The sequence below is a fragment of the Centroberyx affinis genome, unplaced genomic scaffold (assembly GCF_046629955.1).
Source record: "Centroberyx affinis isolate AG114_WGS23_722 - 3 ecotype Tasmania unplaced genomic scaffold, CSIRO-AGI_Caff_v1 ptg003040l_1, whole genome shotgun sequence".
Classification (NCBI taxonomy): domain Eukaryota; kingdom Metazoa; phylum Chordata; class Actinopteri; order Beryciformes; family Berycidae; genus Centroberyx; species Centroberyx affinis.
The window spans coordinates 93,216-114,965 of NW_027281130.1; the positions used below are offsets into that span (position 1 = coordinate 93,216).

The 21,750-nt window shown below is 41.9% G+C and overlaps 1 protein-coding gene across 1 annotated transcript; it reads right to left on the reverse strand.

The window, feature by feature from the left end:
• Positions 1-2,304: 2,304 nt before the first annotated feature.
• Positions 2,305-21,367, reverse strand: slc6a9 (solute carrier family 6 member 9). Its single transcript, XM_071537399.1, has 12 exons — positions 21,199-21,367; positions 17,126-17,257; positions 15,077-15,359; positions 11,674-11,806; positions 11,004-11,138; positions 10,734-10,837; positions 5,712-5,949; positions 5,365-5,499; positions 5,154-5,253; positions 4,943-5,043; positions 3,392-3,562; positions 2,305-2,553 (listed from the first exon to the last, which is right to left on the reverse strand). The coding sequence occupies exons 1-12, from the start codon at positions 21,329-21,331 to the stop codon at positions 2,305-2,307; spliced, it is 1,914 nt and encodes a 637-aa protein (XP_071393500.1). The 5' UTR covers positions 21,332-21,367.
• Positions 21,368-21,750: the final 383 nt, after the last annotated feature.

The window sequence follows — 21,750 nt, forward strand, 5'->3', positions numbered from 1 at the left end:
TCCTGAGCAGCTCAGGTGTTGCCTGTGTAAATCCAGCCAAAGTCCTAAGATCATTGTTCTTTTCTATGCTGACCGGACAAAAACGATCTTCCAAATAGGACGCTTCTGGGAAATCTCTATCCCATCACACCCTCCAACAAAATGACCACGAATCAAGTCATGAATGAGGAAGGAGTAAACATGGTTATTTAAGATTCTGTCGCTTCTTTACAAAATAAACATACTTTGCCTTTCTTATAATTATTTACTATGTTACTTTACAATAATGAGAGGTAAATAAGACAACTCTATTGAGAGAACGATACTATACAACTACATTTCAACTACATAATTCAGTTAAGGTGATTGTTTTTATTCGGTCGTTTTTTTTTTGTTTTTTTTTCTGTATTCTTCCGGGAACAAGCTCCATCTCCGGGCCAGTGGCCTCCCTCTCTCGCTCTATCTGTTTTCATCATCTCATCGCACAACAGCTTGGCCCAGAGCTTAAAAAACAAAATATCTGTAAATACATTTAAGATTCCACTGCAAAGAGACTGAGGTCATACCAGTCTCTCTGATATATATATATATAGTTTTTATTTGAAGAAAGACAAGTTTCCCACCTACTACTGTATGCCACCGATATATAAAGTTCATGCATGTTGAACATGTTTTTGGTAACATGCCTTGATGGCGCAAATTGCTACAACTTGTGGGAGACAGACTACGACGAGACACACACCACCTACGATCCTTTTTCTTATGCTAGCGGCTCCTGTCGACAGCGTGGACCCTCCTCCACATGCCACATCCCAAGATGCATTTCACTAGAAAAAGAACGCCTGGAAGACATAAAAAGAGATGGCACTTATATACAGAGTTGCATCCACCTGTTTTGTGTGTGTGTGTGTGTGCGTGTGTGCATATGCGCGTGTGTACTGTATGTGCCTGTGTGCGTGTATAGGTGTTGGTTTTTCAACACTGAAACAGCGTTAATGTTAGGTGGTTTTTAATTCCCTATAGTCTGCACAGCCCACCTTAGTCAAAACAAGGCTTCCACAGGTAAGGAACAACATCAAACCAGAAAGTGTAACTTCATTGGGACCCTGAGAATGGGCACTGGGATCTCTTCTGCCTCTGTCAAAAAACTGGAAACATATATGCTTTGTGTGTGTGTGTGTGTGTGTGTGTGTGTATGTGTGTGTGTCCGCACGTGAACGTGGAGGCAGAGTGTACAACACACTTTCCGCCCGCTGCTATTCCTCTGCCGAGTTCTGGCGACGCGATCGATTTCAGCAGCCTCGCTGAAAACGTTACAAAATGAGGAAATTTTCACAGAAAATCATTAAAACCACTCCCGGTTTGTGAGCTCCCTAAGTTATCAGTAGCTATCTAGGGTGTTTGTTAAATACTTGTGCTCTGTAGAACGTTTGAAAAGAAGCAGCATACAAACAATAGGCTTAGACTTAGCTGAGATCGACTATGGTTGAGGTCACTGTGTGCCATAAAATGTACAGTAGAGTTCCAAGCAACGCCGGGAAATGAGATATCATTAATATGCACGTGTGTCCATATGATGTAGGCATCCGTGTTGATGTAGCTGAGTATATCCGCCTCTTTTTCGGGTCATAGTTCGCAGCCTATGCCCATCTATCAGCGTCAACACTGACACAAACTGTATACGGCCAGTTCAGTGATACTACCCGCCTCCTCCTATCACACCACAACAAGACATATTGCCTCCAGCTTTCGAAAACCACCGGCACCGTCCGTCACTAGAGAGTCGCCAATTCCAAATGGACCCAGCTAACAGAAAAAAGGAGAAAAGTGTGTGTCCCTCCACCGTCGCTGCACTAAACGAACACGCGCCGCCCTGTCTTTTTTTTTCGCCACAATCTACCTCTGACTTTAACTGCATATGAAGGTGACGCATACAAGTTTTACAAAAAAAAAAAAAAAAAAAATGAAAGGAAAAACAAACTGCATTATTAAATTATGTGAAACAATACGAATCCCCCCTTCCCTCCTGACGAAAAATCTTTTGGATGATGACCCCAATTTTTTTTTTTTTTATATATTCCTTTCGTTTTCTTCTTTTCTCTAGAGACAACATACAGATAAGACAGAAGAGGTTAGGATAGATATAATAAGCCCTTACAATATGTAAAGGTCTCCAGCGAACGGGATCTCCCCCACAGAGGACTGTGGGAAAGGTGGGTGAGGAGAAGCGAGGGATGGGGGAGAAGGGAGGAGGAAGAGGGAGGAGGGCGGAGGAGGAGGAGGAGGAGGGCGGCGGGGTTAACGCCCGACGGAGCCGGGTGCCGCCTATGCGCTGGGGGTGGGGTTGTTGTGTGTGTTGGTGGAGCCGTTGCTGCCCTGGATGGTGAGGCTGATGTCGTCCTTCCTCTCCTTCTCCTTCTCGTCCTCCTTCAGCTCGTCTTTCAGCTCCTCCTTCTCCTTGAGCGGGCGGGCCTCCACGGTGTCCTCGGAGGCCATCGGCGCGTAGCGGCCTGTCCGGTGCTCCTGCAGGGCCGGGCCCCACTTGGGGTGTGGTCGGCAGGCGCTCTTCAACCGCTGAGGGAGAGGGGGAGAGAGGGAGAGAGGGAGAGAGGGAGAGTGGAGGAGAGAGACGTGGTTCAGAGTGGCGTCAATATGGAGGGAAACATGGTACCCTCTAAGTTCGACAAGGTATATTGTTCTTTCATTTACAAAGTGAAAATCATATAATTTCCATGGAGAGCTTGTGAAATTACGATGAGCAAGCTGTCTCATTTGTGATTACTATAGAAGAATAAAATGGAGCTAATATTGAGATTAATTTTTCTGCCCCACGTTTTTGTATTGCGACATATTGAATTTCTATATATCGTCCCATCCCTAGTACTGCATAATTCATTCATGCTGTAATGTGGTCACACACAACAGCTCTAAAGAAAGTTGATAAATGGTAATATTAAATTACAATTGGTAATATATACTATATGTTACCAGTTACCAGAATACTGCATTTCTTTTTAAGATTTTGACATTTTTCAGCGACTATGATGAGGAGGATCTGAATATTTTTATTACATCTCATCATATCTAGTTTAAAATATTGTGTTTGGACATTATAACAACACTAAGGTTGGTCCTTAATATTGGAAAAGTACTAAAGCACCACTTTTTGGATTTATTGGTTAAAGCTACACTAAGCGTTATAAAGACAGATAAAATAATAGGAATCTAAACGGCTATAACTTTATATAGTATTTCTACATCTGAGTTATTTCGTTGTCATATAGGAGGTGTTATCTTTCGCCTCGCACCACTGCACACTGTTGATATCAGCTGTACTCTAGTGTTAAGACGCCAGGGAGGCCTGTCCAGAAGGGGTGGGGGGATGGGGTGGGGGGTGGCGGGGGGGCTGTACCTCTCTGAAGGTCGCTCCTGGGGACTTGGAGATCTTGTAGAGGGCGTAGATAGGTATGCAGATCACGGAGGACATGGCCATGGCGAAGCCGATAGCCAGGGACCAGCCGGGGTACACGTACTCATTGTAGGTGATGGGCTTGTACTGGATCACCGTGAAGATCAGGATGAACTACGGGGACAGAGCACAGAGAGAGAGAGGGAGAGAGAGAGAGAGAGAGAGAGAGAGAGAGAGAGAGAAGATGAGAGGTAGTAGGTTTAAAACTCAACTCAAATAGATATGCAATAGGCCAAGAAACTGCATCTGACAAGAGTTTCACTTTGCGATTTGTTTAAAAATACAGAGGAAATAGAGTAATGACTAAAAAGAGAAAGTTTAAATGAGAAGATGAATCAACAGATAGAAAAAAAACGAAATCTCACTGTTCAAATGGAATTGCTGGTATACTTGTCACTCTCAACCATCATTTATTTGCTCTGATTTGATTGGTCTCAATATTGCTTAGCTGCCTCAACACTCAATGTTGCACTCAATGCAGGCACTGGCCCAACATACTGTAACCGCAAAGACGCTCAATGCAGACTGCGGCTTCATCTATTTTTTCTATCTTCTTCTACTTTTTCCAAACAAGCTGCTGTTGTTGCTTCCGTAAACATGAAACGCATCACTTCCTGTGCAGTAGAGGACTTTTCCCGGTGAAAGAGGAGCCCCTCATAGGTGTTCAGAACAGCAAATGTAAAAGCTTTCATGAACTAGGTATAGGTTGAACCACTGTTGTGTGATATCAGGCGGTGATAGAAAGTGGCAAAATGGACATTAATATGACAAAGTTGTGGATTATTACTTTAAAGAGATGATGCCAAAAAGCATCACTGTACCAAACAGCAGCAAACTCTAGTCATGGTTTTGCAGTTGCCCTTGAGATCAGGGCATTAGTCTGCATAGTGAAATGAAAGAGGAAACAAAAGCGGCTGAAATCTGACCAGTAATCCACAACAATGAATTTCTTGGTTGGCCCAGCAGCTTAGTGGACTAATACGCCTGCTTGGGAAATAGCATTGATCGCAGCTGCATGTGTTCATTTCCCAGTCAGAAAGACTTTCTTTTAGAGGTTTATATTGGGAACAAAGCAACAGCGGCCAAACAGATTAGTGTTGATTGCAGCTAAAATGTAGGTCAGGTCCCCAACAGTGTGTCAGCAACGCAGGGAACTGAGGACCTTACCCTGAAAGTCCTCTAGATTGCTGAATCAATGTGTTGTTTGTGTCCAGCAAAAATCTCACATCTCAAAAAAACAAGTCCAGACATTTTAGGGTGATTTCATTCATATTTCATGTGATGGTGATAATTTCAGGTGTCGATTACATTAAAAAAAGGGAATATCGAAATCATTATGTCATGACACTGACAGTGTTTTCTTTCATAAAAATGATCAAGAGGCAGTCTGCAAAGTTTCAGGTTAAATCGCTAGAACTGTGGTCCCAGATTAGCAGGCATGCATTTGAATGCGTGTGAGTGAGAGAGTGTGTGTGTGTGTGTGTGTCCACTTACAGAGATAATGACAGGAGAGATGAATCTCCAGCAGACTTTGAAGAAGAGAGGAGGAGGGAAGCCCAGCATCATCTCAACATCTTTAAAGTAGTTCCTGTGGCCTGCAACAATGAAAACAACTCTGTTACTCCAGTATCATACAAGTTTTACAAATTTTAAGTTTGGGGGTCCTTCGCTATACACACCATATTCTAAGTAATACCCTTCTTACCGTAAATATACATGACGCAGATGCACATGATGCAGGAGATGATGACCAGAGAGAAACTAGCAGCATAGTTGTCCATCAGTAACAACCAATAGATTCCTGCCTAAACACAGACAGCATACAAGGGAACGAGTCAATGCTGCATCTCCATAACAGAAAAAAAGTTACATGTGCATTTGTGTTCAAAGATGTATTTATGTGTGATGGGGCTTACCCGTGTCGTAAGTGGCACTCCCAGTAGGAATCCGACTATAGCCACTCCCAGCGTGACTACAGTCTTGTGTTTCATGATCCAGTCTGTACCAATCTCATCAACGATGGCCGTTACAAGTGTTTCCAGCAGACAGAACTGCAAGAACGGCAAAGACATAGGGTCAAAATGGACAAAAGGTATGACAGAAGACCTTCCAGCATGGCAAACATGCAGGATCAAAATATAGCACTGGCACTGGTCGATTTGGACTTGAGTGCTACATGTGCGGCAAATACACAAGTTCAAAACAGACATTTACGCATGATGTGTGTGTTCACATGCGCCTCTGATCGGTTTCCCGGCCTCACCTGAGTCCCCAGTCCCAGAAGGATGAGCATGAAGAAGAAGAGCAGAGACCAGAGCGGCGAGATGGGGAGCAGAGTGAGGGCTTCTGGGTAGGCCACGAAGGCCAGCCCCGGGCCGTGGTCGGCCACCTCGGACACCGGGACGTTCAGGTGGTGGGCCATGAACCCCAGGATGGAGAAAATGACGAAGCCAGCGTAGACGCTGGTCGCACAGTTGGTGATGCTGATGATGATGCTGTCCCTGTACATAAGAAAGAGAAAATAAAAAACAGTATTAGTTAAACTGTTTCCTTTGTTGTGTTATCCTACATTTTTTTTTATTCAAGGATAGCTAAGTGCAGACATACAGTATATACCAAAAGAGATCAAGCATAACAACACTTTACCCCCAACCCCTTTTTTTTTTAACCCCATATACTCTAACCCCCCACCCTTTAGCTCTTACTGCCTATATACATTCTATGTTAAATCATACATTTAAAAATAAAATAAAATAAAATAAAATAAAATACATGAATAAATAAATAAATAAATAATGACCTTATGGATGTATCAGCACTTATATATACAGATTGACAGGAACTAGTTATAAATAGGGATTGACTGTCCGCTATATACAAAGAAAGTAATGACATAATGGATAATTTAATATATGGGTAGAAAGTTAGGCCTAATTGTTTCGTAATATAACATCATGGGGTCCCAAATTGTATGGAATTTTTCTTTTGACCCTCAGGTGAAATATTTAATTTTTTCCAGGTTAAGGTATAGCATTAGGTCTTTCATCCAAAGTGAGGCGTTAGGTGGCTTTTTAGATTTCCAATCATCCTGGAGGGTCTATTTAATATTCTGTGTTAGTGAAACATCGTCCCCTGGGACTCCAAAACATGGCAATTTCAAAACTAGGCTGTATGACTGTGTCATATGCTTTAGATAAGGTGTTAAAAAACAGTGGACCAGAACTCTGTCAGCTTGGGGCAGGCCCATAACATGTGACATAACAACCTTAAACTGTATTAGCCGAGACGAGCACAGGATGTAGTTCCATTTACCCTCCTCACGGTGTTCATCCAGGTTTCATCTGATATCTCTACTCCCAGTTCTTCTAAGAGTTCGAATTTTATCAAGTGTTACATTCTTAAGCGATAATATGGCATTATAAATACTTGATATCATACCTTTAGAATGCAGGGGGATTTTAAGAATCAAATCTATTCCTGAATGTGATGGTTGGACAGGGAATGCTGGGCTGTGTGTGCGAACAAAGTGCCATATCTGGAAGTATCGAAATAGATCAGATCTGGACAGATTGAATTTATCCAATAGAAGATTAAAATTGGCAAATGTTCCATCTATGTAAAGATCACTGAACTTGAAGAGACCTAACTTCTGCCATGCTGAAAAGTGGAATCCAGTTTAGCAGGAAGGAATAGATGATTATTGCATATGGGACTCTGGACAGAAAAATCTAACAGATTAAAATTTTGTCTGAATTGTGCCCGGATTTTAAGGGTGGAGGTGGTAACTGGGCATGCATGACGTATATTGTGAAATTAGAAATTGCAACTTGGTTGTAACAAAGGCATAGAGTGAAATTGGCAGACAGGAGTTTTCCTCCGCTTTACACCAGTCTGTCTTTGGAGGTTGTGTCCAGAATATAATTTTTGTATGTTAGCTGACCAGTAATAATACATAAGGTTAGGGAGAGCTAATCCCCCCTGTCTTTTAGGTCGTTGAAGAAATTCCATGTGTATTCTAGGTTTGTTACCGCCCCATATGAATGGTATTAACAATTTATCTATTGACATAAAAAAGGACTTTGGTAGAAAAACTGGGAGACATTGAAATAGATATAAAAGCCTGGGTAGTAGAGCTGCAACAATTAATCGATTAATCGATTAGTTGTCAACTATTAAATTAATCGCCAACTATTTTGATAATCGATTAATCGGTTTGAGTCATTTTTTAAGAAAAAGAAGTCAAAATTCTCTGATTCCAGCTTCTTAAATGTGAATATTTTCTGGTTTATTTACTCCTCTATGACAGTAAACTGAATATCTTTGGGTTGTGGACAAAACAAGACATTTGAGGACGTCATCTTGGGCTTTGGGAAACACTGATCCACATTTTTCACCATTTTCTGACATTTTATAGACCAAACAACTAATCGATTAATCGAGAAAATAATCGACAGATTAATCGACAATGAAAATAATCGTTAGTTGCAGCCCTACTGGGTAGTAGATTCATTTTCATACAGTTAATCATAGTAATATTGAATATAATATATATATAATATAATATATGCGTGTTGTTGATTTCAACTGGGTCAAGTCCCCCGAGTTACAGCGAATCTGTGAAATCAGTTGGGATGCAGATCTACATTTTAATTGATGGGCTAGTAGTCTGAGTTGTTGTTGTTATCCTACATTTTGACATGATCTCTGACTAAACTTGATCTCTGAAGAAACTAGTGTACATACTGGTAGCACAGTTGTAAATACAATAATACTGTCCATGTGTACAGAAGATGAGATGAGAAAACTGATGGGTATATAAACTTGTTAAATTGTTTGAAGATATAATTAACCTAAGCACATTTGTTAAAACCGATGATAATCATTCAATCTATGTGAGTGGAGAGGCAGCTCAGAGGTGAAAGTAAAAAGGCACCAATTAAAGCCCCAATCTCATATTTTTTGAAAGCTATAATTAAGGGTATATTGAGGTTATGGATACGAGGCAGGGCTACAGTTCTCTTGCAGTTTGGGAAAATAATCCACTTGGAAAAAGTACTGGTAGATGTTTTTCCTATGACCTTGGACGGTTCAGTATTAGAGGACTAGATCCGTATCAAAAATAGAATCCATATAAAGCTAGAAACGAGTCCGTCAAGACTCTAATCTCTAATCTCTAATTTATGATGTCCTCTGGAGACACTTCTAGCGTTATAGATCCTGATGAATGAGAGTGATGTAATGGTGGGGGGGGGGGTGGGGGTGGATGGGGTGAGGAGGAGGTTCTGAATAGAGCTACACCCAGCATTTCTCATTATAAATCAATATTAGGTTCGAGAATACAGATATGACAAAGGTATGTTTGCACTCTCAAACACTGTGCAGCCCTTAGCCCTTCAAACAGAAACGGTGGGAAACCATATAATGCACAATGTATAGAGTGGCTGCTACACCAAGCCTGTATTTGTGTCCATTATTGCTTTGAAGTGCTTGTTAGCACTATTTATAGCAAGTTCTTCTTGTTTTGTGCATTAAACTGTTTACCACCTTTTCTATTTGAAGTTCTCTGACCCTTTGGGAACTGTTTTTTTCCACTGCCTTTTTATGTGGCCCTTTATGTGGCCCTTAGCCCAGAAATGACAGGAGATAGAATTCAAAATCAAAATCATAAAACAGAACCGTCCAGGACCACCGTCATAAATGTCATAAATGTCAGAGAAAACTCAAGTCAGTTGAGAACTCTTACCCTCATTTACAAAGAGTTAACAAAGAGGATGTTTTTAATGATTTACGGCAACAATGGAGAAGCCAGTCCCCTTTGAAGCCCCCCCCCCCCCCCCCCCCCCCAGCCCGGCACTACACAGACTGCGCTTCCCCGTTTCAGCCACTCGGGGGCGTCAGAGGAGGGCGGAGGGCCGACTCCACCGGGACGGCACCGCAGAAGAGAAGCTGATTAGGCTGCTGTACAGCTGCATGCGCGGATAGCACAACCTCAAGCTCCTGGCAGAGGAACAAATGATATCTCCAGCCCTCCTCCTCCTCCTCACCACCATCCACCCCTCCTCCCTCCTCCCCGACTCCCTCACTCCGTCGGCGCGTGCGGACAGCACAACCTCAAGCTCGGGAGAATAAATGACATCTTTTCCTCTCCCTTATCTCCTCTTCTGCCCACCCCTCCTCCGTCTGCACCTTCTCTCCCCACCTCCTCCCTCGGCGCACGCATGGCGCAAAACCGGCTTCTTAACAGGAGCCCCCCCCCCCAAAAAAAAGAAATAAGTTATCTCTATCCCTCCTCCTGTCCTTCCTTATCGCACATTTTCCCCTCCCTCCCCTCAGCCTTCTCTTTTCTTGAGTCCAGAAGGTGAAACCTCAGGCTCCTTCCTCTTCCCCCCCCCCCCCCCACCCTCTCCTCCTCCTCTCACTTTCTCCATCACTCTCTCAGCTGTCTTCCTGAATAAACAACTTATCCTCTCTCTCCTCCTTCTCTCCGGCTGTCTCTTCCCTCTCTCCTGCAGCGTCATCGCCTCCGGTAAGCATGTCGCGTCTTCTCTCTATATTCCGTCGACTCCCGCCGTGTACAGTAGACCCCGTCTCCTCCCCTTTCTCGTCCGTCTCTCCTCCTCCCTCCTCCCTGCCTTTCTCGTCTACACCTCCTCATCTCCTCTCTCCTTCTCCCTCCTCAGGTCTAGCCTCTCTGATTAGCCCGCTGCGGCACCAAAGACCCGTTATCCTCCTCACCTCTTTGTGCCGGCCCTGCCATGCTAATCTCTGCTGACACAGTGGCCTGATGCAGAACAGCCAAGCAACACATTCCATTCTGCTCCATTCACTGCAAGCAGCTACAAAGCAGTGCGTATTTGTGTGTGTGTGAATGTGAGTGTGTGTACATGTGTAACATGAGCAAATGCACAGACTTTGATTGTGATTTCATATTCACACAGGCAGATGCAGACAGGCACTTTTTTTATTACTGCAGCATAAGATAAGGGAGGTGTGGCCAAACCCTATGAGACTTTCCCCATATTTGGCCACAATTAGGAAAACCCTACATAGCTTTTCTCAGACTCCACCTATAAGTAACGGAACTCACTGAGATCAGACTTGAGTCTATGGATCTTACTTTGGCGCTGAGTGTGTTTGAAGCCCAGTAGATTTGACAGAGAACTGACTGACAGTTATCATTTGCCACACTCATTAGTTTTTCCCCTTCTTTTGAGGCTTTTGGCAGATATTTTAACTTGAAGCATAGTTTTTTTTTTTTTGGTTATTCATAGTCAGGAGTACCAACCTGAAACAGTTGTTGTGGAACTTGTTATAGGAAGCCATGGTAATGAGACCGCCCCAGGCACAACCCAGAGAGTAGAAGATCTGTGATGCAGCATCTCCCCATACCTAGAAATACACACACAAACAGTCAAAAGTAGGAAGACGAGTGAAGTAGAGTAGAAAAATCATGCCTATTTTTTCCTCGACGATACCACGCGGGCTGTTTCCTTTGTTTACATTTAGAGATTTATTGTATTTATCTATCCGTCTATGTCTTTATATAGGTAGATACCTTGGCATCGAGGACCTTCTGCCACTGTGGGGTCAGGTAGTACATGATGCCGTTGATGGCTCCATCCAGGGTGATGCCTCGGATGAACAGGATGGTCAAAACCACATAGGGGAATGTGGCTGTGAAGTACACCACCTGGACACACACACACACACACACACACACACACACACACACACACACACACACCAGTTAGGCTTGATCTTCAATCCCGAGAAAACATGCAACATGACGTCAGTAAGCTGCCCACAACATGCTGTTTACTAACCCGGTGGGTCTGTGATCGCTTTATACCAAAGGAAACCAAAGGGATGAGAGAGGGAAACGATGCTCTCTGGATGGAGTGTTGGATTTCGTTCTTAAGTTTTGATTTTTCACTTCTTGTGGGCGGAGAAGTGTCCATACTCTACAAATCTACGGTGTTTCCATTAGTAGGGATGGGACGCTCTCTCTCTCTCGCCCCACTTTGTGATTTAGGCTGATAAATGAATCACAATATGAATTTTTACATAAAACTCTTGCCTAGTGTAGCTTTAACTATTAGAAACTGATTTTCAAACAGACAAATGCTAGAGACTGTACCTGATTATGCAAGGCTGGATGACATCTGTGTGCATGTGTGTGAGTGTGAGTGTGAGTGTGTGTGTGTGAGAGAGAGAGAGAGACAGACCTTGCCAGAGGACTTGACCCCCCTGATGAGACAGAGGAAGACGACCACCCAGGACACCGCCAGGCAGCCCAGGATAGGAAGACGCACCTCTCCGAAGTTACCAATGTCATCTGAGATGTTCAACACATAGTGTCTGAGAGAGAGAGAGACAGAGAGAGAGAGAGATGGAACACAAGGACAGAGAGATGGGGAACAAAAGGTTGAGAAGAAAGGTTGTATCTTCTGTCAGGATAGAGAGCTACTTCACATACTTCTGATGTTTCAGCATTTGACATTTACAGGTCTGTAACTTTGTAACTGATAGCTCGAGCCGCTCTACTTTTCAGTCAAAGAGAATGGATTTTCAAGTTTTCAAAGCGACAACAACAACAAAAAAAAAACAGCATCTGTCTGGCCTTACTTCACACTTTCACAAACCCACTGCTTTAGGGACAATCAGAGCCTATATGTCCAGCAATTAACGATATAGAAGGAGTGCTGTTCTGATGTGTCCTGCACCCTGCATCAGTCCCATATTTCAGGGCTACACTACAACTTGACTGGGGGAAACAATGGCTTATTTCAGCAGACAGAAGACAGCAAAACAAGTATCTCTTTATAAAGGGCAGAGCAACCCTGACCTCTAAACACAAACTGGATAAACTTGTCAGCACAGACACAGTAGCTCACTGAGTATATTTTGTTTTTCGATGCTCAGGGCAAGACAAGTATCACAGCTGCCTATCTTATTCACAAGAGGGAATCGTGAATGCACTGTGACATGGTCTGGACCCAACGACATCCCCGAGGCAAAGTTCCTCAAACCTCGTTGTATATGACCTTCCTTGTTGTACTTGATATTCACCGTTTTGTTGTGAACACATGATTTAGGAAGATCCCGAAGTATTGCACAGTGAAGGAGAGATGGGAAATGGGGAGGGATAATATGTGAGGAAAGCTCATGAGCTACACCTCCCAAACTTTCTTTGCTCTGAAGTCGTTTTGTTATTTTAAATGAGAAATTGCACTCAATGACTGTATTTACGTGAATGCGATCATTCTGGATAAAGTTTTATATCGCACAAGCTATATGCATCTTCACATACGCTCATGAATATCCCCGTATGAATGAATAGAACATGCTGAATATTAAACTGAACTTAACACAGCCTGCAAAAACACAACAGTAAACAGTAAAGGTGAATACAGTAACCCAGTTTATGGTGGTATATCTCGGGATTTCATTTGGATTTTTTATAATCAGGATTAGAGCTTATTCTGAGTATTCAAAACTGGATATTACTGTGCCTAATTGCACTCTATCTAAATGCAAAATTAATTAAAACAACAATAATAAGTATCACAAAACAACCAGGACTGTACAGTGGACTATAGCTTGTGGTATGTGCCACACACACACACACACCTGAGGCCAGCGGATAAGCTGTTAGCCAGGATTAGCCAAACAAACATGCCCCTGACTCCCCTTGTTTAATCCACACTGGTATTTACCAACCAAAAACAAGATCATTACAAAAGCTGAATTACTGTACGTGACCTACTAGAAATACCAAGATTTGATGGTGCGTGACTGGAGGGTGAAACCATAGCACACGTTCCCCTGTTGGCTTATCTCTGCTTCTTCGACACCATACATTAATACATCATGTACCTAATAATGATAACTCTGGTTTTGATGAGAGCTGTTTAAATAATGAGCGATGCCCTTTTCACACTGGGCTGTTGATGCTGGGTTGATGTTAATGGGACAAAGATCTGACCTGGATCACTGCTGATGACAGTGTCCCTTCACAGCTCAGGAGTTATGACAGATCCAGTCGGTCAGATCTGGGCCAAATATTTGAATACATTCGGCAAACACGAGGGTTGTTTGATTTACCTTATCTTGCAAAGTGCAAGTCAATTCTGAGCTAAGATAAACATTTGAGCAGAAGAGGATGTTTGTGCGACTTCACAAAACTTATAAAACAAAGACTATTATAAACTGATGCTTGTTTGGCCAAACCTCTTTCTGTGACAAAGTGAAATTTGCAATGTGACACACTTGCAAGAGAGATGTGATGAAGGTTTTAAAAGGGAGAGTAATTCACTAAGATAGTAGTAGTAAGTTAAGATAAAAATGCTTTTGAAAATCAGCCTGTAGTTTGGTTTTGGTGATAACACAGAGAAATGAAGGAAAGAAATGTGTTCCAGCAGAGATTACATTTGGATTTTTAGAAATTTGAATTTATCATGCTCATATTGAACTGTTAAATTCAAAATAAAATGTTTTTTTTTCAATAATTTAATTTAGTTCAAAAATTGAATCTATACGGCACAATCATGCAATGGCTTGAAAGTGAATAATATCATTATTCAATTTAACTTTCCGCAGCTGGTCACCTGCTAAAACAGCAGTATATTTTGGGAACTTTTATGCTGGTCTTAACTGGTCTACCAGTATTAGTTTTCCCATTTACCACCTGAACCAGTATCAGACCACCTCGGTCCAGCTTTAGCTGGTCTAGGCAGTTTTTTTTTCGACAGTGTGTAAACAACTATAGGCCTGCCAGGCTGCAATACACTGCTTTCAATCAACAGTATCTGTATGCAAGGTAGCAAAATGATGTATTTAGCGGTCTATGCAACCCAGTACTAGCAGCTATAGGACACAATTTGTAACTCTTTCACCAAGTGAGGGGTCATTGGCTGAGGAGATGAGCAAGGCACGACTTATGGATGGTGAACAGGGCCCACTGTTGGCAGCCTTGGAGGAGGTGACTCCTTCCAGTCATCACTCAGGGAAGAAAAATCCCTTGTGCCTGGATGTGTGTCTCACAAAGCTGAATTTGAAAGTTAAATTCAATAAAAAAAAGTCTCATTCAGTTTCAAGGTATTGCATTCAATTTCTAATTGGGCCTTCAATTTTGAATTCATTTACTCTAAAAATTTACTTTAAAAATATTGTTTAATTCAAAATGTGAAAATATAATCTCTGTTGGCACTAATCTCATTCCATGAACAATGGGGTAACTTTGAACCATGTATGTTGTTGACGCTTTCCCTTACTTCTAATACTCCTCAGTGGGCTTGCATTAAAAATATCTTAATAAATCTTCATGGGCATCTTATGTCACCCTCTCCCCACTGAATGATATCCCCTCCATTCACTCGAATTGCTCTCTAAAAATCCCTTCTATCGCTCTAGCTCTTTTCCTAACACTTTGCTCTGACATGATTATTCTATGGTCATCTGACCCTTCACATTCTTACTACTGGTTCCTTGCAATCTTGGTGATTGATTGAATCAATTAATTGCCTAATGCCTAAATGTAAATATTTCACACAACCCAGTTTTCAATTTTACCACTGGCAGGCATTTTATCAACTTAAACACAGAACGGTATCTCTTGCGGTCCCTTACTTCCAGTACTCTTCACTGGGGCTGGTCCTCTTGGTGCGGTTGACTGCCTCGGACACGCCCGCCACCAGGCTGGTGGTGGCGTTAGCCAGGCTGGCGTTGAGCCGGGAGCTGGCGCTGCCGCTCACCACCCCGCTGCAGTCCGGCGTGTTCCAGGGGTTGTTGCAGTAGGTCCACGGCAGCAAGTTGGTCATGGACATGAAAAAGTAGTAGAAGGCGATGCAAATGACCACGTTGTAATAGATCCCGATGTAGGTGGACACCACCATCATGCCATAGCCCACACCTGGAGGGAGGGACAGACGGGAGGGTGGAGAGGGAAAAAGAAGGAATGGAGAAAGACACAACATTAGAAGTTGAAGGTAAAGGAAATTAGCTTTTTTGCCTTTTTTCATACCTGGCAGAGACACATATTGGCCCCAGTGTTTAGGTAATGTCAGAGTATCTGGGTAGCTAACAGCTGTCTTGTTGTTGACATATCTGATTTGCACACTCGCCAACTAATCTAGTAGAAGCTTTAGTCATGGCTAGTAGTTTGCTTGTTATTATTAATATCAGCTTTGTGAATTAGCCTGCTAGGTAATTAGCTTGCTAACAAACCCAAAAAACAACTGCTGGTTTAGGTTAACTGAGCGGACTCTTCTCAAGCAACAGCATTGGAGTAGTGACCAAAGAAACTAGGGCTATAAAGACAAGACAGTCTCCTGTGTGACAGTAACCTCAATCTGGAAACAAACCTACCTTAGCAGTCTATAAGACACTTTTGACTTATGACCTACACCCACACAACAACTACCTTTTTTAGATCTCTCTCTTTTTCTTGCCTGGTTTTTAGAAATTTAACTGGGGCTGTGATCATGCTTTTTTTTTATTATTTTTTTTATTTGAATTAAAACCAGACAGCATTAGCATGCCTAATGAGCCAGTAGACCAGAAGCTATCTCCCTGTTCCTATATTTGTTTACATATTTTAAAATAATTTTGTTATGTAGGCCTAGGCAGATGTTATGTCATTCTGTTAAGTGGGTTAGGGATCAGTTTCATTGACTGGAGCTGTAAGCATTTGCCTAAAAAAAAAAAAAATATATAGCCAATAAGCTTCCTCTATGTGATGTATCTACACGTGGACATACCCTGTTTATCACTGAATTAAATATACAACTTAAACTGCCTTAACATTTTTTTTTTCTTTAATTCAAGTTTTGTAAGTTTTTGTCAAAATGTGATCATGAGAAAAAGAAAAAATCTGCCTTCTCTCTCTGCTTGTGTGGCTTTCACTCCCCGCCAGGAAGTACCTCATCCTCCTAGTCCAAGTATTCGTATTCGTTCACTTTAGCTCCATTCATTCCACCATATTATGAGCATAGAGCACACAACAATACAGAATACGAATTTGTGGCATTAAATACCGCATGTTAATTGCACTTTCTGACTTAGTAAATCTCACTGATCTCTTTCCCTACTCTGACACACCGCAAAACATATTAATCAGGTTAAAAGTGGAAAATAATCTGGGCCCCAATTGCTTCCAAAGTTTAGATGCGCAATGCACTTGTGCGCCTGATTAGCATATCAGTGACTTCCAGTTTGACGAGCGCAAGAAGCAAGAAGGTCAGTTCTAAATTAAAAGTCAGTCAAATAAAAACAAACAAATAAAATGGTGATAGGAAAGCTGTTTATGGGAGATAAGTTTTTTCCTCTGTGGAATCTAGCACATGCAGATTCGCATTGTGCTCAATACCAGACAAAGCAGTGATATGCGTGTTATTTGTATTCCCTGTAAGTCATATCCAGTGGAGGTGATGTGAGGTGATGCGATGTGCTTCCAGGTCTGCTGAATGTGGATTCCTCCTCACTGAGACTGTTAACAAACTCACCTCTCACCTCTTCCACACACACTTCAACTTTTCATCTTGCCCTTAATCCCTTAAGTCCCTCCGTAGCAATATCTGTCATTGCTCTATCGCTATCCACTTGTCTTTTGTCTTTGTCGTAGTCACACACACACACACACACACACACACACACACACACACACACACCAGCGCTAACCTTTGAACATAGGGCTGATCTTCCAGACTCCCAGACAACCCTGGCTGGCGAACTGACCAAAGGAGAGCTCCAGGAAGAACAGAGGGATGCCGCAGAACACTAGCATGATGAAGTAGGGCAGCATGAAGGCACCTAGAGGGGAGAAAGAATAGGACAGGGACAGGGAGTCATCATCTTTTTAAAGGACACCTTTGGTCTAGGAAGAGAGGGGAGTTGCAGAGCAACAGCATGATGACATGGGGAAACACAAAAACATCTGCAGGAGAGACAAATCAGGTTCATGAGTTCCCATATTAGATCACCAGTGAACCAAATCTAAACATCTATTTTGTATTTTTGTCAGCCTTCCATTATGTACCATGTAGGCACCTGGGATAGAAACACAGATGACAAAGAGACAGCTGGAGGCGAGGACGCAAGAGACGGACTGTTTGCGGAATTGAACAAAAGAGGAAATAGCCTATATGTTTGTGTATAAAAAATTAATTTATGAAAAAGCAAAGTTCCAGTTACTTCCAAGGAATGTTGGATAGAAAAAAATATATATGTACAGTATAAGTAATAAGTATAAACCAGCCTGGTTTTCATCACAACTGATTTTAGGGTGAGAGCTCAGGAAAATATGTCATATATTGAAGTAGCACCCCGCATTTTCAGTGATGTGTCTATGCTGAGGAGAGCAAGGTATTTTGCTATTCTGCTGCAAAAATACAACCCGGTCTCACGGCAGTTTGTGAAATAGTCACGTAATTTAATCTATTGATTCGTGTTCATGGACACGGTTTTTCCATTTTTTTCGTGTCACTCAGCACGACTTTCAAACTAATGTATTTCAATTGGAAGTATCTTTCGTGCCTGCACCACGTTTATTTTCTGTCAGTCGGGACTCGGGAGCACCCAGGAGCCTCAGCGGCCGTTCCCATGGTGAAGCAAAACGCCAGCTAAAGCCCTAACATAACCTATGATATCTTTAACATTTCTCAACACAAAAACACGAAAGTGTCCTTGATAACTCAACAATACAATAGTTATTGTTATAGCCATCCGTTTAAATTATTTCACCTTCGATTCTGAGAAATCAAGTTTTCTTGTCAGTTTTGGAATATAGCGGAAGCTACATTAGCCAAAATTACCCATGACCCTCAGCGACTGTTACGATGAAAAACGTTATAAAATATATATCTACTGAATATATCAAATATGTAGTACAGCCGAACTAGTAATTACACCGCATCCACATGATCTATATTAAGAAAAGGTAAAGATGTTGATGTATTTAAGATGTTTTAGCCAAAACAGGAGTCGAACACACACACACGGATGACGTGGCTCACGGAAGGGCTGTTGTGGGTGGACTTGGCGCGTTCGACTCCTGTTTTGGCTAAAATATCTCAAATAAACCGACATCTTTACTTTTTCTTAACATAGATCATCTAGATGCAGTGTAATTACTAGTTCGGCTGTACTACATATTTGATATATTCAGTAGATATATCTTTTTACAACCCTAGATTTACAACCCTAATTTGAAAACCGTAAGAACTACAACTCTCGGCTGATTTGTATCAAGCTGCATGGCGCGGCTCTAGGGAATTGTAGTTTCTAAATATTATTAGTGTTTTTCCTAGAATTGGAAGTTGTAAATACAGAATTGAGAGTCCACTGAGGAGTTTAAGTGGATGGTAAACGCATTTGTGTAATCAGATTTTAAATATCTAATTGTTAAATGGGTGAAAATTTATTTTAACCATATTTTGCCCATATTTGACAGCGCCCCCAGTTATTGACTATACTCACATGAGAGCTGAGGTCAAGAGCTCTCCATAACAGTTGGTCCCATGTCTGTAACCCCTTTTGTTGCTGAATTATAAGCCTTCAAACATGCACCAAGGTCAAGGTTCAAAGCTCAGTATTTCAAAGCAGGAGCCAGTATGAATCTTCATACTGACACATGTTACTCTCCAGGTCAAGACCTTTCCAACAATGTATTTGGTTTAGCTCTATGACAAAGTTTTAATTTTCTCATTTCAGGGACACAAGCCATCTGAGGCCTAGTTTCAGAGAGCACTTTGAAGGCCCACTATATAAAATGAAGCTTTTTGTTTCTTTGTCGTAGAGCTAAACAAAATACATTGTTGCGGCCGAAGCTTCGAATATTCGCTGTTGATTACTACCGAAGCTCCGAAGCCCAAAAAAATGGTATTCGGGACAGCCCTAAAAAATACATTAACAATAAAACATTTTAAAAATAACCATTGCAGTGAATGAGATTCTTATAAGCCGCTGTAAAAATCAGACCTGTGACAGCACAGTTCATGTGATCAAAACAATGCAAAAAAACAACAACAAAAAACTGAAAAAAACACTACAATCCTAAAAAAAAAGAAAAAACCTTATAGTAACTTCCCCATTGAATGTGAGGTTGAGTCTAACTGTTCAGTGGTGCAGCAACTCTCTGGTGGTTTGGGGTTTAGACTGGACCAGAATCCATAGGGACTGTTTGTGTGTATGTGTGCGTATTTTTTCATGTAATTGTCTCTGTGTGAACTAGGTCGGTGCAGCCAGCTGATACTGTACAATACCTTATCATTTTCTGCGAGTTGCCGGTCAAGCCCGGCTCTCTCCGCCACTCCATGCTATGTGCAGCTGTGTATATGAGCTAATACATGTCCTACATACACTGTGCCCTTGTATGGGGATGCATAGCTGCTAAACATACAAGACTAACCCAAATATTTGCAGTGAAAACATGTGAACTAAAGTGGGAACGATGCCTGAGTCACTGACACAGTTAGAGGACCTTGACCAAACTGTACGGCTTTTACTGTGCATTGGTGCTTTTCTCCTGGAATATTTTCTAAGCGGGGTACAAAGGCCTCTGGAGCACAATTTAGTCTAATCCAGGGTCTAATCCAAATTAACACCAAATGCCAGTAAATGGCTTCTTCTGAGATGATAACGTTTGAATACCTCAGTTATATACAGTCTTTGGTCTTTGCCTGTTTTCCAACTTTGTCCCTTCTGGCCACCATCAAAGCAAAACAATCACTCTGTCTGAAAAAGGCTCCTGATTGGCTGCCTACTCTACACAAACAAGCGTTTAAACTCTGCAAACTGCCTGGTTAACTGGCCTAACATTACTAATCATAGGTTTAAATGGATTAATATCAAAATGTGAAGCATTTGGACTTCTGTGTGTGTGTGTGTGTGTGTGTGTGTGTGTGTGTGTGTGGTGGGTACACTTCAATCCGCACTCATAATTTTGAATTCTGTTGCACTTAATGATGAATTACAAACTTGATCCATTGTAGAAGTGAATGAGCAAGTTTCATATTAACACACCTGATTGTATACATGAAATAGCAATGAAAACCATTAGGGCAAAATATTTCTATGAAAATTGTATATTACTTATTTTAGCCAGTAAAAATGCTTTTTGGCAGGTTTTCTTAATTCAATCAACCATTGGCAGGTGAGCCAAAAGCCTAAGTTTGGAGAACTAGATTCAGTGGTAAGAGATGCACCACTTATGAAGCCACTGAATAAAACAACATGCAAACTCTGTTAAAGGGTAAAATCGAAAATCAAACTGCACTGATATTATTGATGATCCCAAGATGGCTCAACACCTGCATCACACAAGTTCTGATTGCATGACTTAAGCCTGAACACTGACCTATAGCCACCAACCCAGAATTAACAAGCAAGCCACTGCCAACTATTTTAGGACTGTAAAATGATTAGTTTAGGCCTTAATCTTTACTTTCACAGCATAGTAAGTAGAAACATCTTTCCGTGGCCTGGATTTCCTCACAGATTTGAATGCAGCGAAACATGTTTGTATTTTGCACACTGCTTTGTCCCATACCTCTCCCATATCACCTCCATACGTCGCCCTGGTCCACAAACAATCAGTCCGTTAGTAATACTGCAAACCAGTCTGTTCTGTACAATGTTTCAATCCATTCCAGGAATCCTCAATACATTTCACTGTTAAATCAGTGAAAATTGTCACCTAAGCCCGGTGTGTGTGTGTGTGTGTGTAGACTCTTGATGTTGACTATTGTCCATACCTCCTCCATTTCTGTAGCAGAGGTAGGGGAACCTCCAGACGTTGCCCAGGCCCACCGCATAGCCCACGCTGGTAAGGACAAACTCAATCTGGTTGCCCCAGTTCCCTCTCCGCGAGTTTTCATCCTTCTTCATCGGCTCGCCTGGAACTGCTCCATTCTGTAACACAGAGAGAGAGAGAGAGAGAGAGAGAGAGAGAAAGAGAGAGATGACTTAAGGTGAGGTTTAAAGAGGAGGCCAAACGTCCTAGAGAGAGAGAGTGTAGCATTGCAGCAGAAAGTCGAAGTCGAACAAAGTTAAAGCTGCACTAGGTACGATTTTTATATCGTTAAAACTTTCTCCTAAACAGCAGCAAGCGAACTCCTCGTTCAGAGGAAGCCGGACTCACCGACGACGGTTAGGAGAAGAAATCCGTTAACTGATATTTTCTGGGTAATGAAGTCCTTCAAAACGTTCAAAACGTCAAACTGTTACCTCTCGCTGCCACTCGGGGCCGCCAAAGTGCGAAATTGCCAAGTGCAGCTTTGAATGGTACTGAACCGAGGATGCTGCTA